The sequence below is a fragment of the Sarcophilus harrisii genome, chromosome 6 (assembly GCF_902635505.1).
Source record: "Sarcophilus harrisii chromosome 6, mSarHar1.11, whole genome shotgun sequence".
Classification (NCBI taxonomy): Eukaryota; Metazoa; Chordata; class Mammalia; order Dasyuromorphia; family Dasyuridae; genus Sarcophilus; species Sarcophilus harrisii.
In genome coordinates this window covers 37,219,847-37,238,397 of record NC_045431.1, presented here as the reverse complement: position 1 = coordinate 37,238,397, position 18,551 = coordinate 37,219,847, and the positions used below count along the sequence as shown (strand labels likewise).

The window sequence follows — 18,551 nt, the reverse complement described above, 5'->3', positions numbered from 1 at the left end:
TACAAGTATCTCATTTGAAACTCACAATAACCCCACTAGGTATGTGTTTTCATTATCTTCATTTTACTCTAGCAGTTGAGAAAACTTGGGGCAAACTGAGTTTATGTGTCTTGCTCAGGGGTCACAGTCATTAAGTGTCTGAGGCTGAATTTGAGCTCAGGTTTTCTATATTTCTTCTAATACCTAACATGATCCTTTGGTGTAAAAAAAAAAAAAAAAAAAGTCATCTTTCTCAAGATGAAAAATAATCTGTTGATTAGGAAAAGAAGTATTAAATACAAAAATACTCAACCTGAATGTTGCTATTTTCATTTGCACGCCTTCTTCCTTCTACCCGGCTAATAGTGATAGTCTGCCCAATGACATCTATTGTGCCAGATAATCTCCTACAACATAAATCATATTAATTCAGTATCATACCTTTAGACTTTTCTAAAAAATTATATTTAAAACAGCATTGAAAAAGCACATTTAGTCCCTGGTTATCATTCTAAAATGAGATTATAATATTGGTCCAAATACAGGCCATTCTCCTTAAATAAGGCAAACTTTTGGGAGGGAAAAGTATATTATATAAAATAACTGATTAAATACCTCACTTAGGCTCTGGATGAGCTGGCCTGTGGAACAAATATGGCCTGTATTCAGACCAATATATTACTTATTCGAGAAAATATTTACTGAATGAAATATCAACTGCCCATTTGATGATTATTGCTGCTTCTTAACAAGCTAGAGTACCACTGTCATCTTCATCTAGCAAAGCTGGTCACAACATTGAAATAATGTTATAGGAATACTACAAAAGTCAGGAAATTCAGTTAAAACTGTACAACTAATTCATAACTGAATCTGTTAAACTAGGTAGATAATTAGAGTAATGAGAACAATAATTTGTACCATAGGGCCATTTTATATTGCAGCACATATGTTTCTACTGTAGACTCATTAGAATATTTAAATGTTAAAAAAAATTTATTTTTTATTGAGTCCATTACAAAGCATAAAAATAAATAATATAAGAATGCCAGTTTTCTACTCTTGAAAAATACAGGTTTTAGAAATTAAATCTAGAATGTTTAATGGCAGGTTTTTTTTTTTCCCTCTGAATACTTAAGTTCCTTTAGGACTACAGGAAGTTTTAAGCCCCTGTGGTAACAAAGAAAAAGCAAAATAAAAATTCAAGTAGCTCATATGAAAAGTTAAAAATAAACATGGGAAATATTTACAGTAAAAAAAAAATTTGTGAACTGATATTTCGTAAGGGTTCGAGTTCATATAATAGGTTACTTCAATTGTGTTATTCATAACAAGCCTAATTGAAGTTTTCTTAGCAAAGATACTAGAGTGGTTTACCATTTATTTCTCCAGCTTATTCTACAGATGAGGAAACTGAGGCAAACAGGGTTAAGACTGACTTCCTGATTCCAGACCTGACACTCTGTGCGCTATGGTGCCACCCAGCTGCCAATATACTAGGTACTTTAAGGAAAATGTCTTTGCATTTGAATTCATGAAAATTTTATATGATTGAAATATGAAACATTTACATAAACTTTCAAATTTAAAGTAAAACATACATAAAGATATACTATGTTACATTAAGAAAGTTAAAATAACTATTAATGGAGAAACAGAAGATTCCACTGTATTCTCCTGAACTTTGAATCCTTAGTACTAAAATGTAAACACTTTTAAAAGTGTAAAGCTGTCAAGAGTTATAATAAAGTATAATGTCTATGCAACAATATAATAAGGTAGGTATAACAAATAGAGCAGGCAGAAGAGATAAGAAGCATCCTAAGATCCTAAAATTTTAGTTATCCCAAGGGTTTACTGAGCACAGGCCCTCCCTGCACACTTAGCAGCCCAAATCCTTTGTTCTTCCCAAGTTATTTTCACTATCCAAAGTCATCCAAGAACAGCACCCCAATCAAGCTTGCCCTTCTAAACAATATCAAAATTTCTTTCCCTTCTCACCCTTTATAACAAATGGTCCCTGAGTAAAAATACTGAATAGAAATTAATATGATTAAAGTAATTGCCCTTAAGGTATGAAGGACTAAAGAACCTTAAAATAATTTTTCCTATAATATACAGATAAATTTAAAAGCATATTGATAACTGTGTCTTAATTCAAGCTTAACTGCTCTAAAACAGGGCCAGAAACAAACATAAAGTAAAGTGCTAGTTTTAAAATGCTGTCTAGAACTAAAAGTTCTCTAAAGAATTACATTTGAACAAACTTTCCTAGTTGTGTGATCCTGGGCAAGTCACTTAACACCCCCCCCCCCCCCCCAAAAAAAAAAAGTTAACAAAGAACAATTTAAATAAATAAGAGAGAAATTTTTGTCTTTTCTAATCTCACATTTTGACATATTGGTTCTCAAATTATTTAAGTACCTTGAAACACCAGTGACCAAATAAAAGATTTTTTAAAAAATATCACCAAATAGCATTATCCAAAACATCAAATAATGGCAGTATTGTAATATTTAGTTAAACCTATCACATCACTTCCCCAAATTTCCAAACCACAAAATGCAAAAAGTCAATTTTATAGTAAAATTACTACTAAATACATTATTTCCTCTTCTCCCCCAAATAATCACATATTAAGTATGACTATCTTTTTTGTGTTAAAAAGATGATGTTTTGGAGAGTATATGATAATTAGAGCTATCAATACATTAATTAACCATTCAAATAAAAAGAAACAAACTGAAAGTAATTATTAACAAATCAAAGAACCTAGTCCTCAAAAATGGATTTGGAAGATATGAGACGAAAATTTAATCCTAGAATCAGAAAACTTTGAGATTACCTTTCATAATTTTCTCTTTATAGATAAAAGAAAAAAAAATATCTAGGAGGATAGGTGACTTGTTTGAAATCACAAGTTAATTAAACCAGAATCACCCCTCTCTCAGATATATATATTCATGCATCTATTTAGATTTTTGGGGGACCAGGCTGAAGAGGAGACTTTTAGCCTCAATTGCTACTAGTTTTAATCATTGAATGGCTATGAATTGTCACACCAAGGTCTGTTGAAGACTTTTTAAGTTAAAGGCCCAGGTCTCCCATTCCAGAGCCACTGGACTCTGAGGGCTCTGGAGGGGAAAGTGAGGCAGGTGGCCTTGCCCAGCCTTCCCTCACTTGCATGTCATGGTGCCACCTCCCTGAGATCCTGATCCTCACCTAGAACGAAGGATGAACAGCAGCTACTTAAAGATTAACCTAGAACCAAAAACTACATCTATTGGTTTAAAGACTATTGCTTCTTCCATTCAGAGCATCACTCATGAAGATCCAACTTTAAAAAAAAAACCCACAAAAATGATCTGTTATCTTTCTGCTTTTGATAATGCTGCTGCTGTTGGCTGAGATAGATCACCAGTAAGGCATTTAAATTGAGGGAACCCTCTATAACCACTCTCACAAATAATGAATTTATAATCTATTCTCTCTTGTCCAGGTCTTGGGATCTTGAATTTTTCAAAGGTAGTATTAGACTCAGAAAAAAATCCTTCACATTAAGGACTAAAAAAGTATTGCTTATCAGACAAAAAGATATGTGTTGCAATATCAAGGCTTATATAAATGTGGCAAGTTTAATCAAAATTACTGTCCCCATAAATAAAACAAAACAGTGGTAATCATCTCAAGGGGAAGGGCTGATACAACATTCTTTAGGGTAGTCTTACCTTAAGTCAGGTGATTCGGCCCTCCCATATCGATCCTGCCACTTCCCGATGCCTGAATTGGCTTTTCTGGAGGCAGAACTTGTCTGAGACTGAGAAGAGGCGCTGTTTCTGGTGAGATAAATTTTCTACGTCTTTTCCCGTATCTTTACTACCATTATATTAGGTTTCTTTGTCATTATTTTCATTCCTAAACAATTTCTTTTTCATGTCCCTATATACTCTTCCTTCTACCCCACAAAGAATACATCACACTTAAAATTTCTGCTAGTGTTTGAATAAATAAGGGCTATCAACTAGTTTAATAGGAGTACTTTCAGAAATATTTTCTAGCGTAATACCGCATTCTTCCAAATGTTAAAAAAGGAAGAATATGACCTAAACATTATTTCTGATTACAACGTATGAACAAAAAGGATAATATGAACAAATTTCCTGCTTTTGTGCATAAATAACATTACTTTAATTTTTGTGGGTTCAAAAAATTATACTACGACTTTATATTCTTTCCCTCTTTTCATTCAAAGGTATTAAGAGATTTTAATGAATCAATCAAGATACTATGCCAACAATATTTCATGATAAATTAATATTTGTTACATAAAACAATTTCAATTTAATCTCTTCAAAATACATTTATTAAAAAAGCTAATAGCATCTATAATTACATACAATATGTAAGAAGTTTAACTATTTTCTTTTTGTCATTCTTTTCAAGTATTACTAAAGAATAAAAAGGTTCCATCCAATAATTTACAAAACTTTTGAAGATTAATGCGGCAAAATATACAGATCTACACAAGTACTGAACATAACATTTTGACTTGATCTTGTTTCTCCTACAAACCTAAAGTCAAGAAACTAGTATTTTCAGTAATAAAACCTTTAGCATTGTTTTAATGAAATACTGCTGTATAAAATATACAGCCATATTCAATATGCATAACACAGGTAATATTTAAACTGAGAATACAATAACATTTTCAGTGACAGAATGTTAGAGCTTAGTGATACCTGGAACAGTGTCCTAAATGACTATATGAAACATGCTAAATCTAATTTTGAAAAATTAGACTAAAGTCTTAAAAATAAGACTAAATATAGTCTTATTTAATTTCTATTCTTTTAGCATTTCAATTCCACATAGTTTGGTACTAAGACGTGTGATTTATTTATATTGATTCAAAAGGTCTTCCTCTCCCTACCCCGATTTTGGCTCCCATCAAGTGAAAATGAACTCTCCAAAAAAGTCCTAATATCAAATGAGCCTTCTTTTTTATACACAAAGACGACACAACTGCTGTACTGACGGCAGATTATATGTTTTCTAGAAATGGTAACTGAGTTGTATTTGACCTATCCATCCTTGCTTGCCTTAGCACTATCATGACCCAAGTAGTCTCAAGGATTAGGAGAGTAGGGATTTAGTCTAGAGAATCAGTAAAACAAGCTGACACAGAAAGAAATTAAACTTTTGACTAGAGCATGATAGCACTGAGGGAATGATCAACTTAGCTAACTTAAATGCTATAAAATTAAATCCAGGTTTATCAAACAAGGCAAGATTATATTTTAAGATACCATAATATACATTTTATATTCTAAGCACTTGTAGCTATGACATGATGAACAGTTAGGATTATATATGTATGAATATTCATACAAATTAAATGTTAACTTATTTTAACCAATACATGGATTCTCAAAATAGTATCTTTCTTTGCTTGCCAAATATTAAAAATAATAAGTTAATTTTTAAATTAACCTTAGTAAAACTAAATTGAAAAATATATTATGGTATTTATTTGAACATTGTAAACTAAGAGAATCATTAAAATAGAATTTTTGGGGGGGGAGGAAGGTGGGTGGGGATTAAGCCAATGTTTGTATTTGGAGTATAAGATATCAAAATACCAGGAAATAATTCTTTTGCTAACTACTCAACTTTTTAAAGGAATAATATGCTGAATTTGATGACCACGGTAAGCTCCATTCCTGTATGTTTAACAACAGTCATCTGTTCTGCATGGCTTAGTTATTTACCTGGATACAAGATGCTAAATAAGATGACCCTGAGGTACTTTATAATTCTATTTTAACAAAATCTTTAACCTGCAATGTAATGGATAAGTATCGTATTACAGAATCAAATATAAACAAGACCTTAAAGCACTTAAAGTTTCAAAACTATGTTAGAATATATTTTGATCTGAGTCATTCTGGACCAATTCAAGAACAGATAAATACCTATAAGGATGACACTCTTCCCCTAGCTTTTCTGGATGTAATTAATACATAATAAAAAGAATTCTTTAAATTACTTTCAGTCTGAACATGTGATTTTAGATCTTGCATTATAATCAGACTGGCCTCCAAATATGGGATTGGTCATTTACTAGTTTGTTAGGAAATTATGAAGCATAAATGTGTCGCATTATAAATGGTATTCGGGGGAAACATATTACATCTAACTCAAAACAGAAATATGAAAAACTATTTTGTTTTGGAAGACTTCTTAATATGTACTCTCCACAAATTGCATTATGGATATTAAGAAATCATTCAACCCACAGGCTTTATAATCCACATAATTCTTTCTGGAAACATGATCATTAAAAATGGAAATGACAAGACCAGCCACACACTTTACTTCTGGTTCAGTTTCAATCTATTTATTAAGGACAATACATTAGAAGACTCTTTCATGTTGCACTAGGCTTGGTAGTTAGGCCAAATCAGATATCACTTGTCTGACTTTCCCTACATTTCACATAGTATTATCACAACATAATAATTTATGATGATTTGCTGATTACAAATATTCACTAACCTGCTTGGAGGAAGTCCTGTTTTGAATAGAGAAGGAGGAGATGTAAACTCAGCTTTGGCAGACTGTAGCACTGTCTCCTTCTCTGCATTTCCAGTTCTGCCCTGCTGTACCTTCAAAATAATGTTTTCTTATTAGCTCTTCAAATTGAATTTCAGTTAACATTTATTATATTGGAAATGTTAATGGATATCTAACAAAATGAAACATTTCAAAACAGGATGAAAGACATAATGAATTGCTTGTGGAATATCAAGCGTTCCACAGGCATTAGGAATTCATTGTTTTTTGTGTTAAAGGATATAACAAAGCATACCAAAAAAACAAAAACAAAACAAAACAAAAAAAACCACACAAAACCCAAAATTTTTTGTTTCTTTCAGAAATGTTTACTTACTGAATTAAAAAATAATTAGCTCTTTGAATTTTGCAGAAAATCCCAAGATTTAAAAAACAAATGAAGTGCCCAACCACCAAGTGGCAAATGAGAATTTTAAACATCACAAGAAGCAAACTTTTCACTTTAATATATCAAAATTGTGAGGTTTTACTAGCATAGTCACTATTATACTAGTATAAAATAACTAACATAAAGAGTAGGTGCAAACAAATGTGAATATTAATGTTTTGTCCATATCAACTTTTTTCAACTTAAAAGCTAAACAAGTCTTACTACTAGGATCTTTTGAGTATTTTTAAAAACTGGGTTCGAGTACAACAGAGTAAATATAACTTCTAGGGAAACACATAGGAAGACTTCTAAACTATTTCTCTACTTGACATAGTATAGAATTACAGAATGAACTGGTCTTTTTCTCATTTTGCTAGGACTTTTGGAGTATATTATAATAAATCTAGGTAACCTGAATAATTAACAGAGTGCATAAAAGGTCTCCATGTGACTTGAGGATGTCAGCACTTAAAACTCAAAATGACTCAAAACAAAAAGTATAATTTCAATCCCCCACCCCATCTTGTCTATTTTCCAATTAATAACATCACTGTCTATTGTGATTGACTCAGCTTCAGACTTTAGAGAATCTTTGATCTCTTTTTTTTAAAATGTTCTTTTCCCTCAGGTTCTTAAGTTGTTATTCCTACCTTTCCTTTCCATTCTAGCTGTCTATATTCTATTTCACACATCCTCGTTACTAATTGCCTGAACTATTATAATAGCTTTTTGAGACAGAAAGTCTTTAGAATTTTGGATTCAAGATTCTAATTATAAAGGGATTAATCTAAACTTCAATTTGCAACCCTGTTTCAGATACCATGCTTTAGGTGAGCATGACTGCTCACCACTACATATTCCAACTTCCATTACTTTGACTGTTTATACTGTTCCAGTATAGTATATACTAGATGCTTCTTCCTCAATTCTGCCCTATTCAATTCCCAGACTTCAAGGGCCAGCTCAAATACCATCAAATCTATGAAACTTTCACAGATCTTATCAGCTGGAAGTAAACTCCATTTAGCTCTTTGTAGGCTTCTTTCTACATTTTTACATTATCTCATATGGTACAAGATTTATGGGTAAACATATCTGACAGCCTACAGTTGTCAGAAAGAGTTACTATTCTATGAAGTCTATGCATATAATATGGAAACATTCTTTAAGACCAGTGACCTAATTTTCCTAGAATTCAGTATTTTTAATGATTGTTGGAACAGAGATTAAAGTTTTTATCATATCTTAGGACTTTTAGGATGTTATTCTCGATTCTGCCACTAATTAGCTTCTTGACCAGGGCAAGTAACAATTTCTCTGGGCCTTTATCTTCTCACCTCTAGGATGAAGGAGTTAAGACTAAGTGTTCACTAATGTATCTTATAACTTTCAAATCCTAGGACTGTCTCCACTATTATTATTTTAAATTTTATTTAAGTTAAGAGATGAGTTTTTACACTCAATTATTATATCTTGCATCATCTATGTACCCCACGTACCTATGTTAGGTGTATACATCTGCAGTATTTTGTATTCAGTAAATTTACTTAAGTCACTGTCAGTTTTAGTCAACAAAATCTAATGAACACTCTAAAGAAAGATGAATGGCTTTTAATACTTGCCATTTAGTTAGCTTGCTGTGCTGTTTCTTTAAAGATTCAAAACTTCTTTAGTGACATTTTCAATCAATATTTAGTATAAACTAAGTGAATGACGGCGATGCTGAAGCTTCCCAAGACAGCTTGAGGTCAAGTAATTGAGGCAGAAAGAGGACTAGAAGTCAGGAGACATGGGTTCTAACATGTTTCTGACACTTACCAGCCGTATGACCCCAGGAGGAAGGGGTGGGGAGAAATCATCTCATCCTCCTTCACCTGTTTGTTCCTCTACAAAATTTGGGGGTGAAGAGGAAGGCGGGAAAAGGAAACTGTACCTTCTTCGGGGGGATGTCACTTTAACTACATAAACATAAGCAATATAGGCCAAGCAAGGCCTATTATTGATTACACCCCAGACAAATTTCTAATTAACAAGCAAAGAAGGTAACTGTCTGAAATGTTATTGTAAGGCACATTCACAAAAGAATTTAACATTTTACTCTAAAAATAGTTCTAATGACAAAGTCAGGCTGAAAGGAGGGAGAGATGCATTTCAAAAGTCCCAAGTTCAGAGCTGGGACATCCACAGTTGTCTAAATGACAACTCTGGCTCATAAAAATAAATTTTATCAAGTTGGATGGAATTAGATTGTGAAAAAAGTGTAATATTTTGACCATGTGATAAGGAGACCTATTTTACATCAAAATGAAGTTATAATCATATGCTAAATAGTACACTAATGAATCTAATGCATACTATATAGGTTAAAAAAAAACCAGAACAGGTAAAACTAAGGGGGAAAAAAAAAACACTTAAGGTGGTAAGGAATAAGAGTCACACATGCCATTATTCAACAGTCAGTGCAATTTGGAAACAGTTAAGAGTATGTATGCCATGCAAGAGCTACGAAGTCAGTCTCTCCATTAGATCCAGCACAGAGAATATTTTTCCTGGTTTTAGTCCCATTACATCAAGATGGCTATAGAGAACCTGACAGCCTACATTCTCACTTTTTACTCTTCTTTCCTGTTTGAAGCCTGCTGAGTACAACTAGAGAAAGCTCAAGTAAAACATTTGCACTTCTACAAATTTACACTCTCCAAACTTAGCACAACTGATGACAACAGTCCTAAATGTTATGCATTTTTAGTGGACTTACTGTCATACAATGTGGCCTCCAAACTTTTTTGACTGAGGATTCATGACATTTTTTTCCGGGTGGATGTGCTAGAGCTTTGAGGGTGATTTTCCCAAGTACACTAATCACAGCTGTTGCAGTCAAGGTTTGTCTTGAGGGGCCAATCCCTTTGGAGATCACTGTCCTACAGTTGTCTACTTCCTAATTTGTTTATTCACTGAAACGCCTCTTTTCTTCCATTCCCTAACTCTGCTTTCTTTCTCATCAAGGGAAGGGGCTAGATCACCACTTATTTGTATAAAATTTCTTCTAAATCAGCCTATAATTTCTACTTTACAAAGATGCAAGCCCCCTCAACTTTCCTCAAATAGACAATGCATTTTTACCCATAAGTTTTTTCTTTTCTCCCCTTTCAGGGGACAGAGAGATAACGGATTTCATCTTGGTTCTGGCACCTTGCTCCAAATTCTCTCTCCTTTTCCACCTTTCTTCCTCCAGTGGCTACTTCCTCTTTATTTTCAATATGATCAGTTCTTTAGATTCTAAAAAGAACCCTGCTACCCATCTTAGATATCTTTTCTCCTTCCTTTTAGTCTTCTAAATTTTCAAGAGCAGTCTTTTATTTGTTGCCTCTCACAACTCATTCATTCCTCCACACCTTGAAATCTGATATCCATACCCATTCCTTTGCTAACAACACTTTTTCAAAGATTATTAAGGAATTCCTAATTGCTGTTCAATTCCTTTCCCTCAAATCTGCTCCTAACTTTCTACTGCATCTGACATTGCAGAATTTGTCCATTTTTGCTATCTGCTAATCCTTAAATTTTTGTGATAACACCCGCTTTCTTCCTGGTTTCCTCTTGTTACTCTTTCTCCTCCCCACCTTAAAACAATGTTCAGAGTTTAATTTCTATCCTTCTCCACTCTTCCTTTAGCTTTCTTTCAAGTTCCAGACACACATTTCCAACTTCCTACAATTGTTTCACTTTAAACTTCATTTTTATTTGCACTGAAATCATTCAGTCCTCCCTCCCCAAAAGGCGTTCCCTTGTTGCTAATGGAAAGACTATATATCAGCCCACCAAAACTTTCTTTGCAATATTCTCCCATGCTTTCATGTCAACACTTCCATCCTAGTTCAGGTTCTTATTACTTCCATAATAATTATAGCAAGGAAATCTCAATCAGTTGATTCCATTCTCTTCCTTCCCAATACATTCTATGTATTACTTTACATTCTGTGCTCAAAGAAATGCAAAAAAGCTCCTCCTCTGCCTATCAAATAAAGGTCAAAATTCTTAGTGTCATTCCAGTGTGACATTGCAGAAAACAAACTGATTTCAAGCTGGCAGGAACCTCAGAAGTCTTTAGTTTAGCTTTTTGGGGAATTTTTCCCCCCATATCTCAAGACTTTTACTTTCCTCTTTCTACTTCTAAACTACCATTTGGTACCAGGTCTTTCTAGGCTTCATAATTTGAAGAGTTAGACCTTCACCTCTATCCAGAGAGCACTAAGGGAGATTCAAACTGTGGGGAAATAAAGAAAAAAGGAGAAAGGGTGAGGAAGAGTGAAGAAGGGCAAAGTGAGGAAGAGTATTCTCAAGCCTTAGAAAAGTATGGTGTTAGAGATATGACTACTTGTAAACATGTCTGTGTTTGCAGCTAAGATCAAATATTCAGCTTGCTCCAATTCCCAAAGGCCCCAGTTGTGAACACAGCCCAAATGTTCCATTATTCAGATAAGAAACCTCAGGCCCAGAGAGTTCATAACTTGTCTAAGGACACAAACAAGAAAACTAAAAATGAACATGGGAGCTTTAATTCTAAATTCTGTGTACTTCCTCAACATAAATATGCCTCTTTGGAATCTGCATTCAAAGGACCCACTTTTAATTTCAAGCTCTGTATCTCCCTCCCTTAATTGACTTCTGGTTTCAGTTCCTTACCTATAAAATGAAGCCAAAACCATCTCTAGGGTCACTTCCTACTATATTTTTTATAAACTTTGCTTCTTTTCTCCATCTCCAATACTGTTTTTCATGAAACACACATTTTGACCAAATCAGACCACCTACTCCTCCTTGAACTCTCCCTGTACTATCCTACCTCTTTGGTTTCTGTTTAACAGTCCACTGAATGGAGGAGGAAGAAGTATTATGATCATCCTAGATCATAAGTCATGTCTTTCCCTTCAAACACTTAGATCATGGTATATATAGATATATTACAGTTCCTCTTTTGTGCTTAATTTTCTTTTAGAAACTGAGCTCCAGGACAGGGACCTTACATTATTAAACTTTTGATTTTCCTTAGAACCTAACAAGTGTTCTTTTTGTTAAATTAAATTAAATAAATTCTCTGAGAGCAGAGACCACAAGTCTATTCTATTATGTTCTTGACTTAAAACCTAGCATAATGGGTAACCACATTTTATATATTTTTAGATTAAAAAATAGTCACCCCTGGAAGCAGTGATATAAAAATGAAGGGATCTTTTAAGTTACATGAGATAACTATTGTATGACTTTTGATACACAGGTATAAATCAATAAAAAAGATTAAAGATGTTAAACCACCATATAACACAGTGAAATTTTAAATCTTAGTTCATTCAAGATACCAGACACAGAATGAAGCACTCAGAGATTTTTTTGCATTTGAAAGCAACTTTAGACTAATTTCTAGAATGGTACCTCCCATATATATATATAACTCACTCTTATGGATGCCTACAATGGGAAACCAAGCCCCTTTCATTTTCTGTCTCTCCTGGCTTAGAAGAGTCCACTGTGGGAGAAAGGAAGTAAAGCATATAGAAGCAGTTGTTTAGAAAAAGAGCTTTTATTTGGAGCACAGAAAAGTGTGAGGGAGAAATTAGAAGAATTGTTTTTCATCATTAAAACAATCCTATTTTAAATGACCACTGATCAGATTAAAACCCTGTTAAATTCAGAACATGAGAAAAATAATCTACTACAATAAAAATATTTGCAGCAAAGACAAGATACTTACCGTATGCAAAAGCTAAACTGAAACTAAATTCAGCATTAAGAGTATTGAGTTCCAGCAGAGCTGGCATTTCTAGAGATATTAACCATGCATTTGTTTAAAACAGCAATTTTAGAAGAGGATTATGATTCAGAAGTGGGTATAAAACTTCACATCCAGTCCACAGAAGGTAGCAGAGTACAATTAGAGAGCAGTATAAGAACTACTTTTAACTTTTCCCCAGATTTCAACCACCATGAAAGACCAGGTCTCAAAAAAAAAAAAAAAAAAAAAAAAGAGAGAGAGAGAGAAGAAATGTGTGTATACTAAAATCAAAATAACTATTTCTTGAATCAAATATATATGTATATATATGCAAATGTAGATGGGGTGGGTGTGAACTTGGGGTGAGAAAAGATATCATTGTACTATTATTCCTTCTAATCATATTAAGGGGCAGGATTGAGCCAGTCTTGGTGTTCTTTATACAAACCTACTTTTCAGTAGTTCATAAAAGACAGAAAATTATTATTATTTTTTTTTTTTTTTTTTTTTACCATTTCACCAAATAGTGGACATTGACTGGAGAGTTAATATTTTTCACCAGAATGAATTACGAAAGGACTTTTCATCAATAAAATAAGTATCAAATGAAATCAGATAAGCTCAGGAATTGATGCTGAATGAAATGAGCAAAACCAGAAGAACACTGTACACAATAACAGCAAGATTGTGTGATAATCAGCTCTGATAGACTTAGCTCTTCTCAGCAATACAGTGATCCAAGATAATTCCAATAGAGTTGGGATGGAAAATCCCATCCACATCCAGACAAAGGATTTATGGAGACTGAATGCAAATTGAAGCATACTATTTTCACTTTTTTTCCTTTCTTGTGGTCTTTCCCTTTTATTGCGATTTTTCTTTCACAGCATAAATATGGAAATATGTTTAAAATGTTACATGTATAACCTATGTCAGATTGCTTGCTATCTTGAGAAGAGGGAGGTAAGGGAAGGAGGGGAAAAATGTGGAACTCAAAAATCTTGCAAAAATGAATATCAAAATATCTTTACATGTAACTAGGAAAGGAATTAAATACCACTAAGAAATTTTTAAAAAATAAAAGAATATGTCAATTAAAAAAAAAAAAAAGTTAAGTTGCTATGTTCCTTTAGACTATATGTGAGAAGTGTAAAAAAATGAAATAGTCCAACTTTACTATTAAAAGATAATGCCTTGATATATACATATATACATATTTATATAGCATCTGCCTAGTATGTTGGCATGTAATTTTAATATCCTAAAATGTATCATAATTTAAAATAAGGAAACAAAGTACATACAGTTTTATCTGGCATTTGTTAGTACAGTAGGCTACTAATAACTCACATGCTTGCAGCAGTGGAGACAAAACAATTCAGCAAATTTGTAAGTCACCAGGAAGCTGAGAGTTTGAAAAAAAGTAGTTACTTCCACTTCAATCTTGTCACTTTAAGTAGTGGTATGGGAAGCATACTCAAGAACAAAAATGAGAGCAACCAAGGATAATTTACTAAAATTCACCTTAAAAAGATTGTATCTGCCATCTTGGATCTCTGCACCTGGTGTAACTTCCATAGTATAGTCTTCGGCCTAAGTTAAATAACATATTCCCCATTAAGATACCACACAATTTTGAATTAGCTACTAGTTGTAGCTAGTCTGTCACATGAAAGTAAGAACAATATTGAGAAACATTACTGAAACTCTGGAAGGGAAGGGAAAAAGAACAAATTCATTAACAAAAGAAAAAGAATGGCTTTTTAAACTGCAATAATATTGCAGTTAACCACCTTTATGGGGTGGAAAAAGTGACTGGGATATGGGGAGGGAGAAAAGAGGAATGATACAATATTTACTAATTACCGTAATTTTATTTGGTATTAATTCAAGTCCCATTCGTATCCTCTTTTGTTTTTCACAGTAAGCTTTCCATGTATCTTCATTAAAACCATAATTAAAGTAATCAGAAAGATCAGCACCTATAAATTAAACATTCTTTTTAATGCACAAATATGTTCTGGTTTTCTCCAGTTTTAATCACTTTCATACAGCAAAGTAATACCAAAAAAAAAAAAAAATTAATTAATTAATTGTGGTGAAATTACATTAATTCTATTTGTGATATATTTTTTCCAGTGTAAGTATATTAGTGGAAAACAAATGCGTTTATCTCTGTGTATGCATATAGAAATGAAAATTAAATACACACACATCTATTCTCTTTCTATAGCAATTACTAACACTTCTAATTTATTAAGATCATATTCCTTTTTTGTTCAAGATAATTCTATCTCAGATAGCATTTAGTTACATGTGAAAAATGTCATCAGTACATAATTAGAACTAATTATTTTTAAATGGTGCCTAGGTCTTAAGAAAAAATAAAAATAACCATCTAAAACAAAATTATTTGAATTAACATATTTGATTAGGAAAAGAAAAACCTAAAACAAGTAACATTCATTAATCACAAACATGTGATTAATTCAATAAGCATTAGTAAACAAACGCCTGCTCTACCCTCCCAAGCATTGTGTACAATGATATAAATGAGTAATATTACCTGGTTTCCGCCATGGTTTATCTTCAAAAGAATCTAAATCTACTTCTAATAGTGGAACTCCGTTAATGCTTCCAGGTGCATCAAGGTCTACACCTTTGACTTTTGTCCCTATTAGGAAAAATTATGCAACAGCTATTTAGCTATATAAACAAAAAGTAATCAATCCATATGCCATATATATTATTTCACTAATGGACAAACAAATGAGACTTTAAAAAGTCAGATCTATATATGAAGAAAGAAGAAATGAACATAGCCCCATTTATTTGTTTGATTTGTTGATTCATTCGCCAAGAAGAAATCTAGAAACACAGGACAAAACTGAATTAAAAAGGTATTGTAAAAAGAATTTTGATTCTGATAAAGCTGTGTTTTCATCAGTCTATATTAGGATTCCCTTTTGCTGATCCTAAATGACAATTAGCTAATAACCTATCATTTTAAGAGTGTTACCTGGGGCAATAAGAGCTTGTGACTTGAGCAACCAGCATGTGTCCAAGGCAGCCCGCTATCAACTACAATATATTTCACTTCCAGATTACAAATACTAATTTATTAATGCTCTATTTTAGTCTCTGAATTTAATTTGGTCAATAAAACATTTATAAAGGGTAATGTCATGAAATAAAACTGGAAGAATTTGAATTCAGGAAGTATTATAAACTCTTAGTATTAGGGGACAGAAGGGTTGGACGTGGTGGGTGGGAGGAGAGGAAGCTGAAAAGTCACAATAAAATAAGATTTGACGTTTTTAACATTTTAAACATTTTCATCACTAAAAATTGGTTCTCTTTTTTTTTTAGGCTTAGCACATATATATACATCAGTATGTAAATCTCTTCCTCAGAGAATTACTTGTGAGAGAGCTGCCCAGCTTTGGGTCCAACCACAAAGAAGTCAATAAGGAGATGAAGCACCAATTTCAAGTGATGAAAATGTTAAAAACATACTCCTTTCCTTAAAAAAAAAAAAAAAGTCAGGAAAGTTAGTTAACAAGCTTGAAAATTAAATAAGTCACAAGTCCTAGGCCCATGCCTTAGCACAGGAAGAAGATCCTAGGTTGTCAAATGACATAGCAGTAAAAACCAAGTTCTAGCAGTCTTCCATGTGAGAAAGACTTTGAGTTCAATTTCAGCAATAACTAGTTCTATTCTCCAAGAACTATCATGAGTTAAATATAAGGAGTCTTACTTCTCAGAAGGCTACTAACTTTTTTGGCCATGGAAATCCACGAAACAAACAAAACAAAACCATGAAACTATGCAAATTCTGCGTGAAGACATTGTCTGTCCTGTGGTAACAGTAACAGAACAGGAAAAGGGCACCAAGAACAGTGATTGATTGGCCTTTAGACTACTTAAAAGCTATTGGTATTCCAAATGGGAGTTCCTCAGTCAATCAGCAAATAGACACAGTGCTGAGAGAAGTGAATTAGATCAAACTGGATATTTTCTCAGTAAAACTAACTTGAAGAGCAATTTAAATTTACATCTAAATATGCAAAAAAAGGAGTGAATTTTTGTTTCATGGGTTATTAGTTCATCTTAAAATGAAGTGTTGAAAATACCCATTTGTAGAAATATCATAAATACGACTGTACATTGCCAAGATTTGTTGCTGAGAAAAAAGGTTACAGAAACACGATGAAGAATTCAATAATTTCTTTCCAATTGATTAAATATAAAGACATTAAATGTCTTCAATGCAAAGATGGATGAAAAGAGTTGGAAAATATAATTTACAAATAAAGTAAGAGGCCAAAAGACTACAAGACAGCTTCATGTTTGTCAAACATGAAAACTTTCTTCAAGAAAATCCTTTATAAACATAGGGGCAGCTAGGTGGTGCAGTGGATAGAGCACTAGCCCTGAAGTCAGGAGGACCTGAGTTCAAATTTGACCACAGACACTTAACACTTCCTGGCTGTGTGACCTTGGCCAAGTCATTTAACCCCGATTGCCCCAAGGAAAACAGAAAGAAAAGCACAAGCACCAAATAACAGCTGTCTATGTTTATAGTCAAACTGCTGGCTTGTTAGCACAAAGATTAAAAAAAAAGAACAACTTAATTCCAAAGTTAGAAGAACAAAAGTGACAAAAGGATGTCCTGTCAAACAAATTAAACAATTTCAGCTTGACTTAAAGAAGCTTATAATGTTAATAAAAATAAAATAAAATAAAGCCAGATTAGATAGAATGGAGGAGTAGCAACACAAATTTTAACAATTTTCTGAAGACTATTTACTCAGTCAGGTAAATCAGTTATCCTGAGGAAACCAAAGGAATAATGAAACCACCTCAACACACACTTGATCTCTTCAAATAGAGATGCAGCAACTAAGATCATTTTGGATTTTAAATATAAGTGAGAAGTAGAAGAAGGTAAAATTAGTAGAAAGTTTGGCAACAGATCTAAGTAATCATTCCAAAGGCTTTCAATGATGAAATTGAAGATGCACAAAGGAGACAAAAAGTCAAGAGCAATCAAAATCACTCTTAAAAACTGTTTCATATCAAAGACAATGAAGCTATAATATTTGGACTGATATTACTTCCCCTGATCTAGTGCTAAGAGTTGAAACTGACACAGGAACACCTGGTCATGATCCATAAACAAATATACTGAAGTACATAAAAAAATGGGAAAGAAACTGGGGAGGCCTTGAAGGATTAAGCATCAAGGCATCTGAAAACAAGAAAGATAGCAAAGATTTGGAGAAAATTCTTAACTTTACATAAACATAAATATGCAAATACAGCAAGACAGAATTTCAATAATCATTAGTGAACATGAATGAATACTTCCCCATTTCTATAAAATATAAAAGAAATCTAAGCACTCACTCAAGTAGCTTTAAGGTTTTCCAAATAGTAAATCATTACTTAATTGAACAAAAACTGTAGAGAATGTAACATGCCTCTCTGTATTTATCTGGTGATGACTAAAAAAATCTGATTCTTCTAAAGCATAGGTTGGCAAACTACAGACTGATCTGAGGGTCAAGGAGTAAAACCTGTTCTTATCTAAGTAAAAATGGTTGTTATATTTTTAAGTACGGTAAAAATTTTAAAATGTAAAAAAAACATTCTTAATGTTAGCTTGATAATCATACAAAAACATATGGTGAAGGCCAGATTTTAGCAATCCCTACTATACAGCAAAATGCTTCCTCAAAAGTACAACTCCAAGGGTTGTTTCTAATACATCGAAATCATATTAATTATAAAAAT

General features: G+C 32.8%; 1 protein-coding gene across 4 annotated transcripts in view; it reads right to left on the bottom strand.

Moving 5' to 3' along the window:
- FIP1L1 (factor interacting with PAPOLA and CPSF1) overlaps positions 1-18,551 on the bottom strand; it is a 75,284-nt gene that overhangs the window by 41,849 nt on the left and 14,884 nt on the right. For 2 of the 4 annotated variants that reach the window (XM_031942612.1, XM_031942614.1), the window contains exons 6-11: positions 15,322-15,429; positions 14,622-14,737; positions 14,280-14,348; positions 6,535-6,644; positions 3,708-3,815; positions 293-386 (exon numbers count right to left, since the gene is read on the bottom strand). In XM_031942612.1, the coding sequence (XP_031798472.1) occupies positions 293-386; positions 3,708-3,815; positions 6,535-6,644; positions 14,280-14,348; positions 14,622-14,737; positions 15,322-15,429 (605 nt within the window). The remainder of the gene's footprint in view (positions 1-292; positions 387-3,707; positions 3,816-6,534; positions 6,645-14,279; positions 14,349-14,621; positions 14,738-15,321; positions 15,430-18,551) is intronic. The other 2 variants (XM_031942615.1, XM_031942616.1) reach the window with 1 other exon arrangement.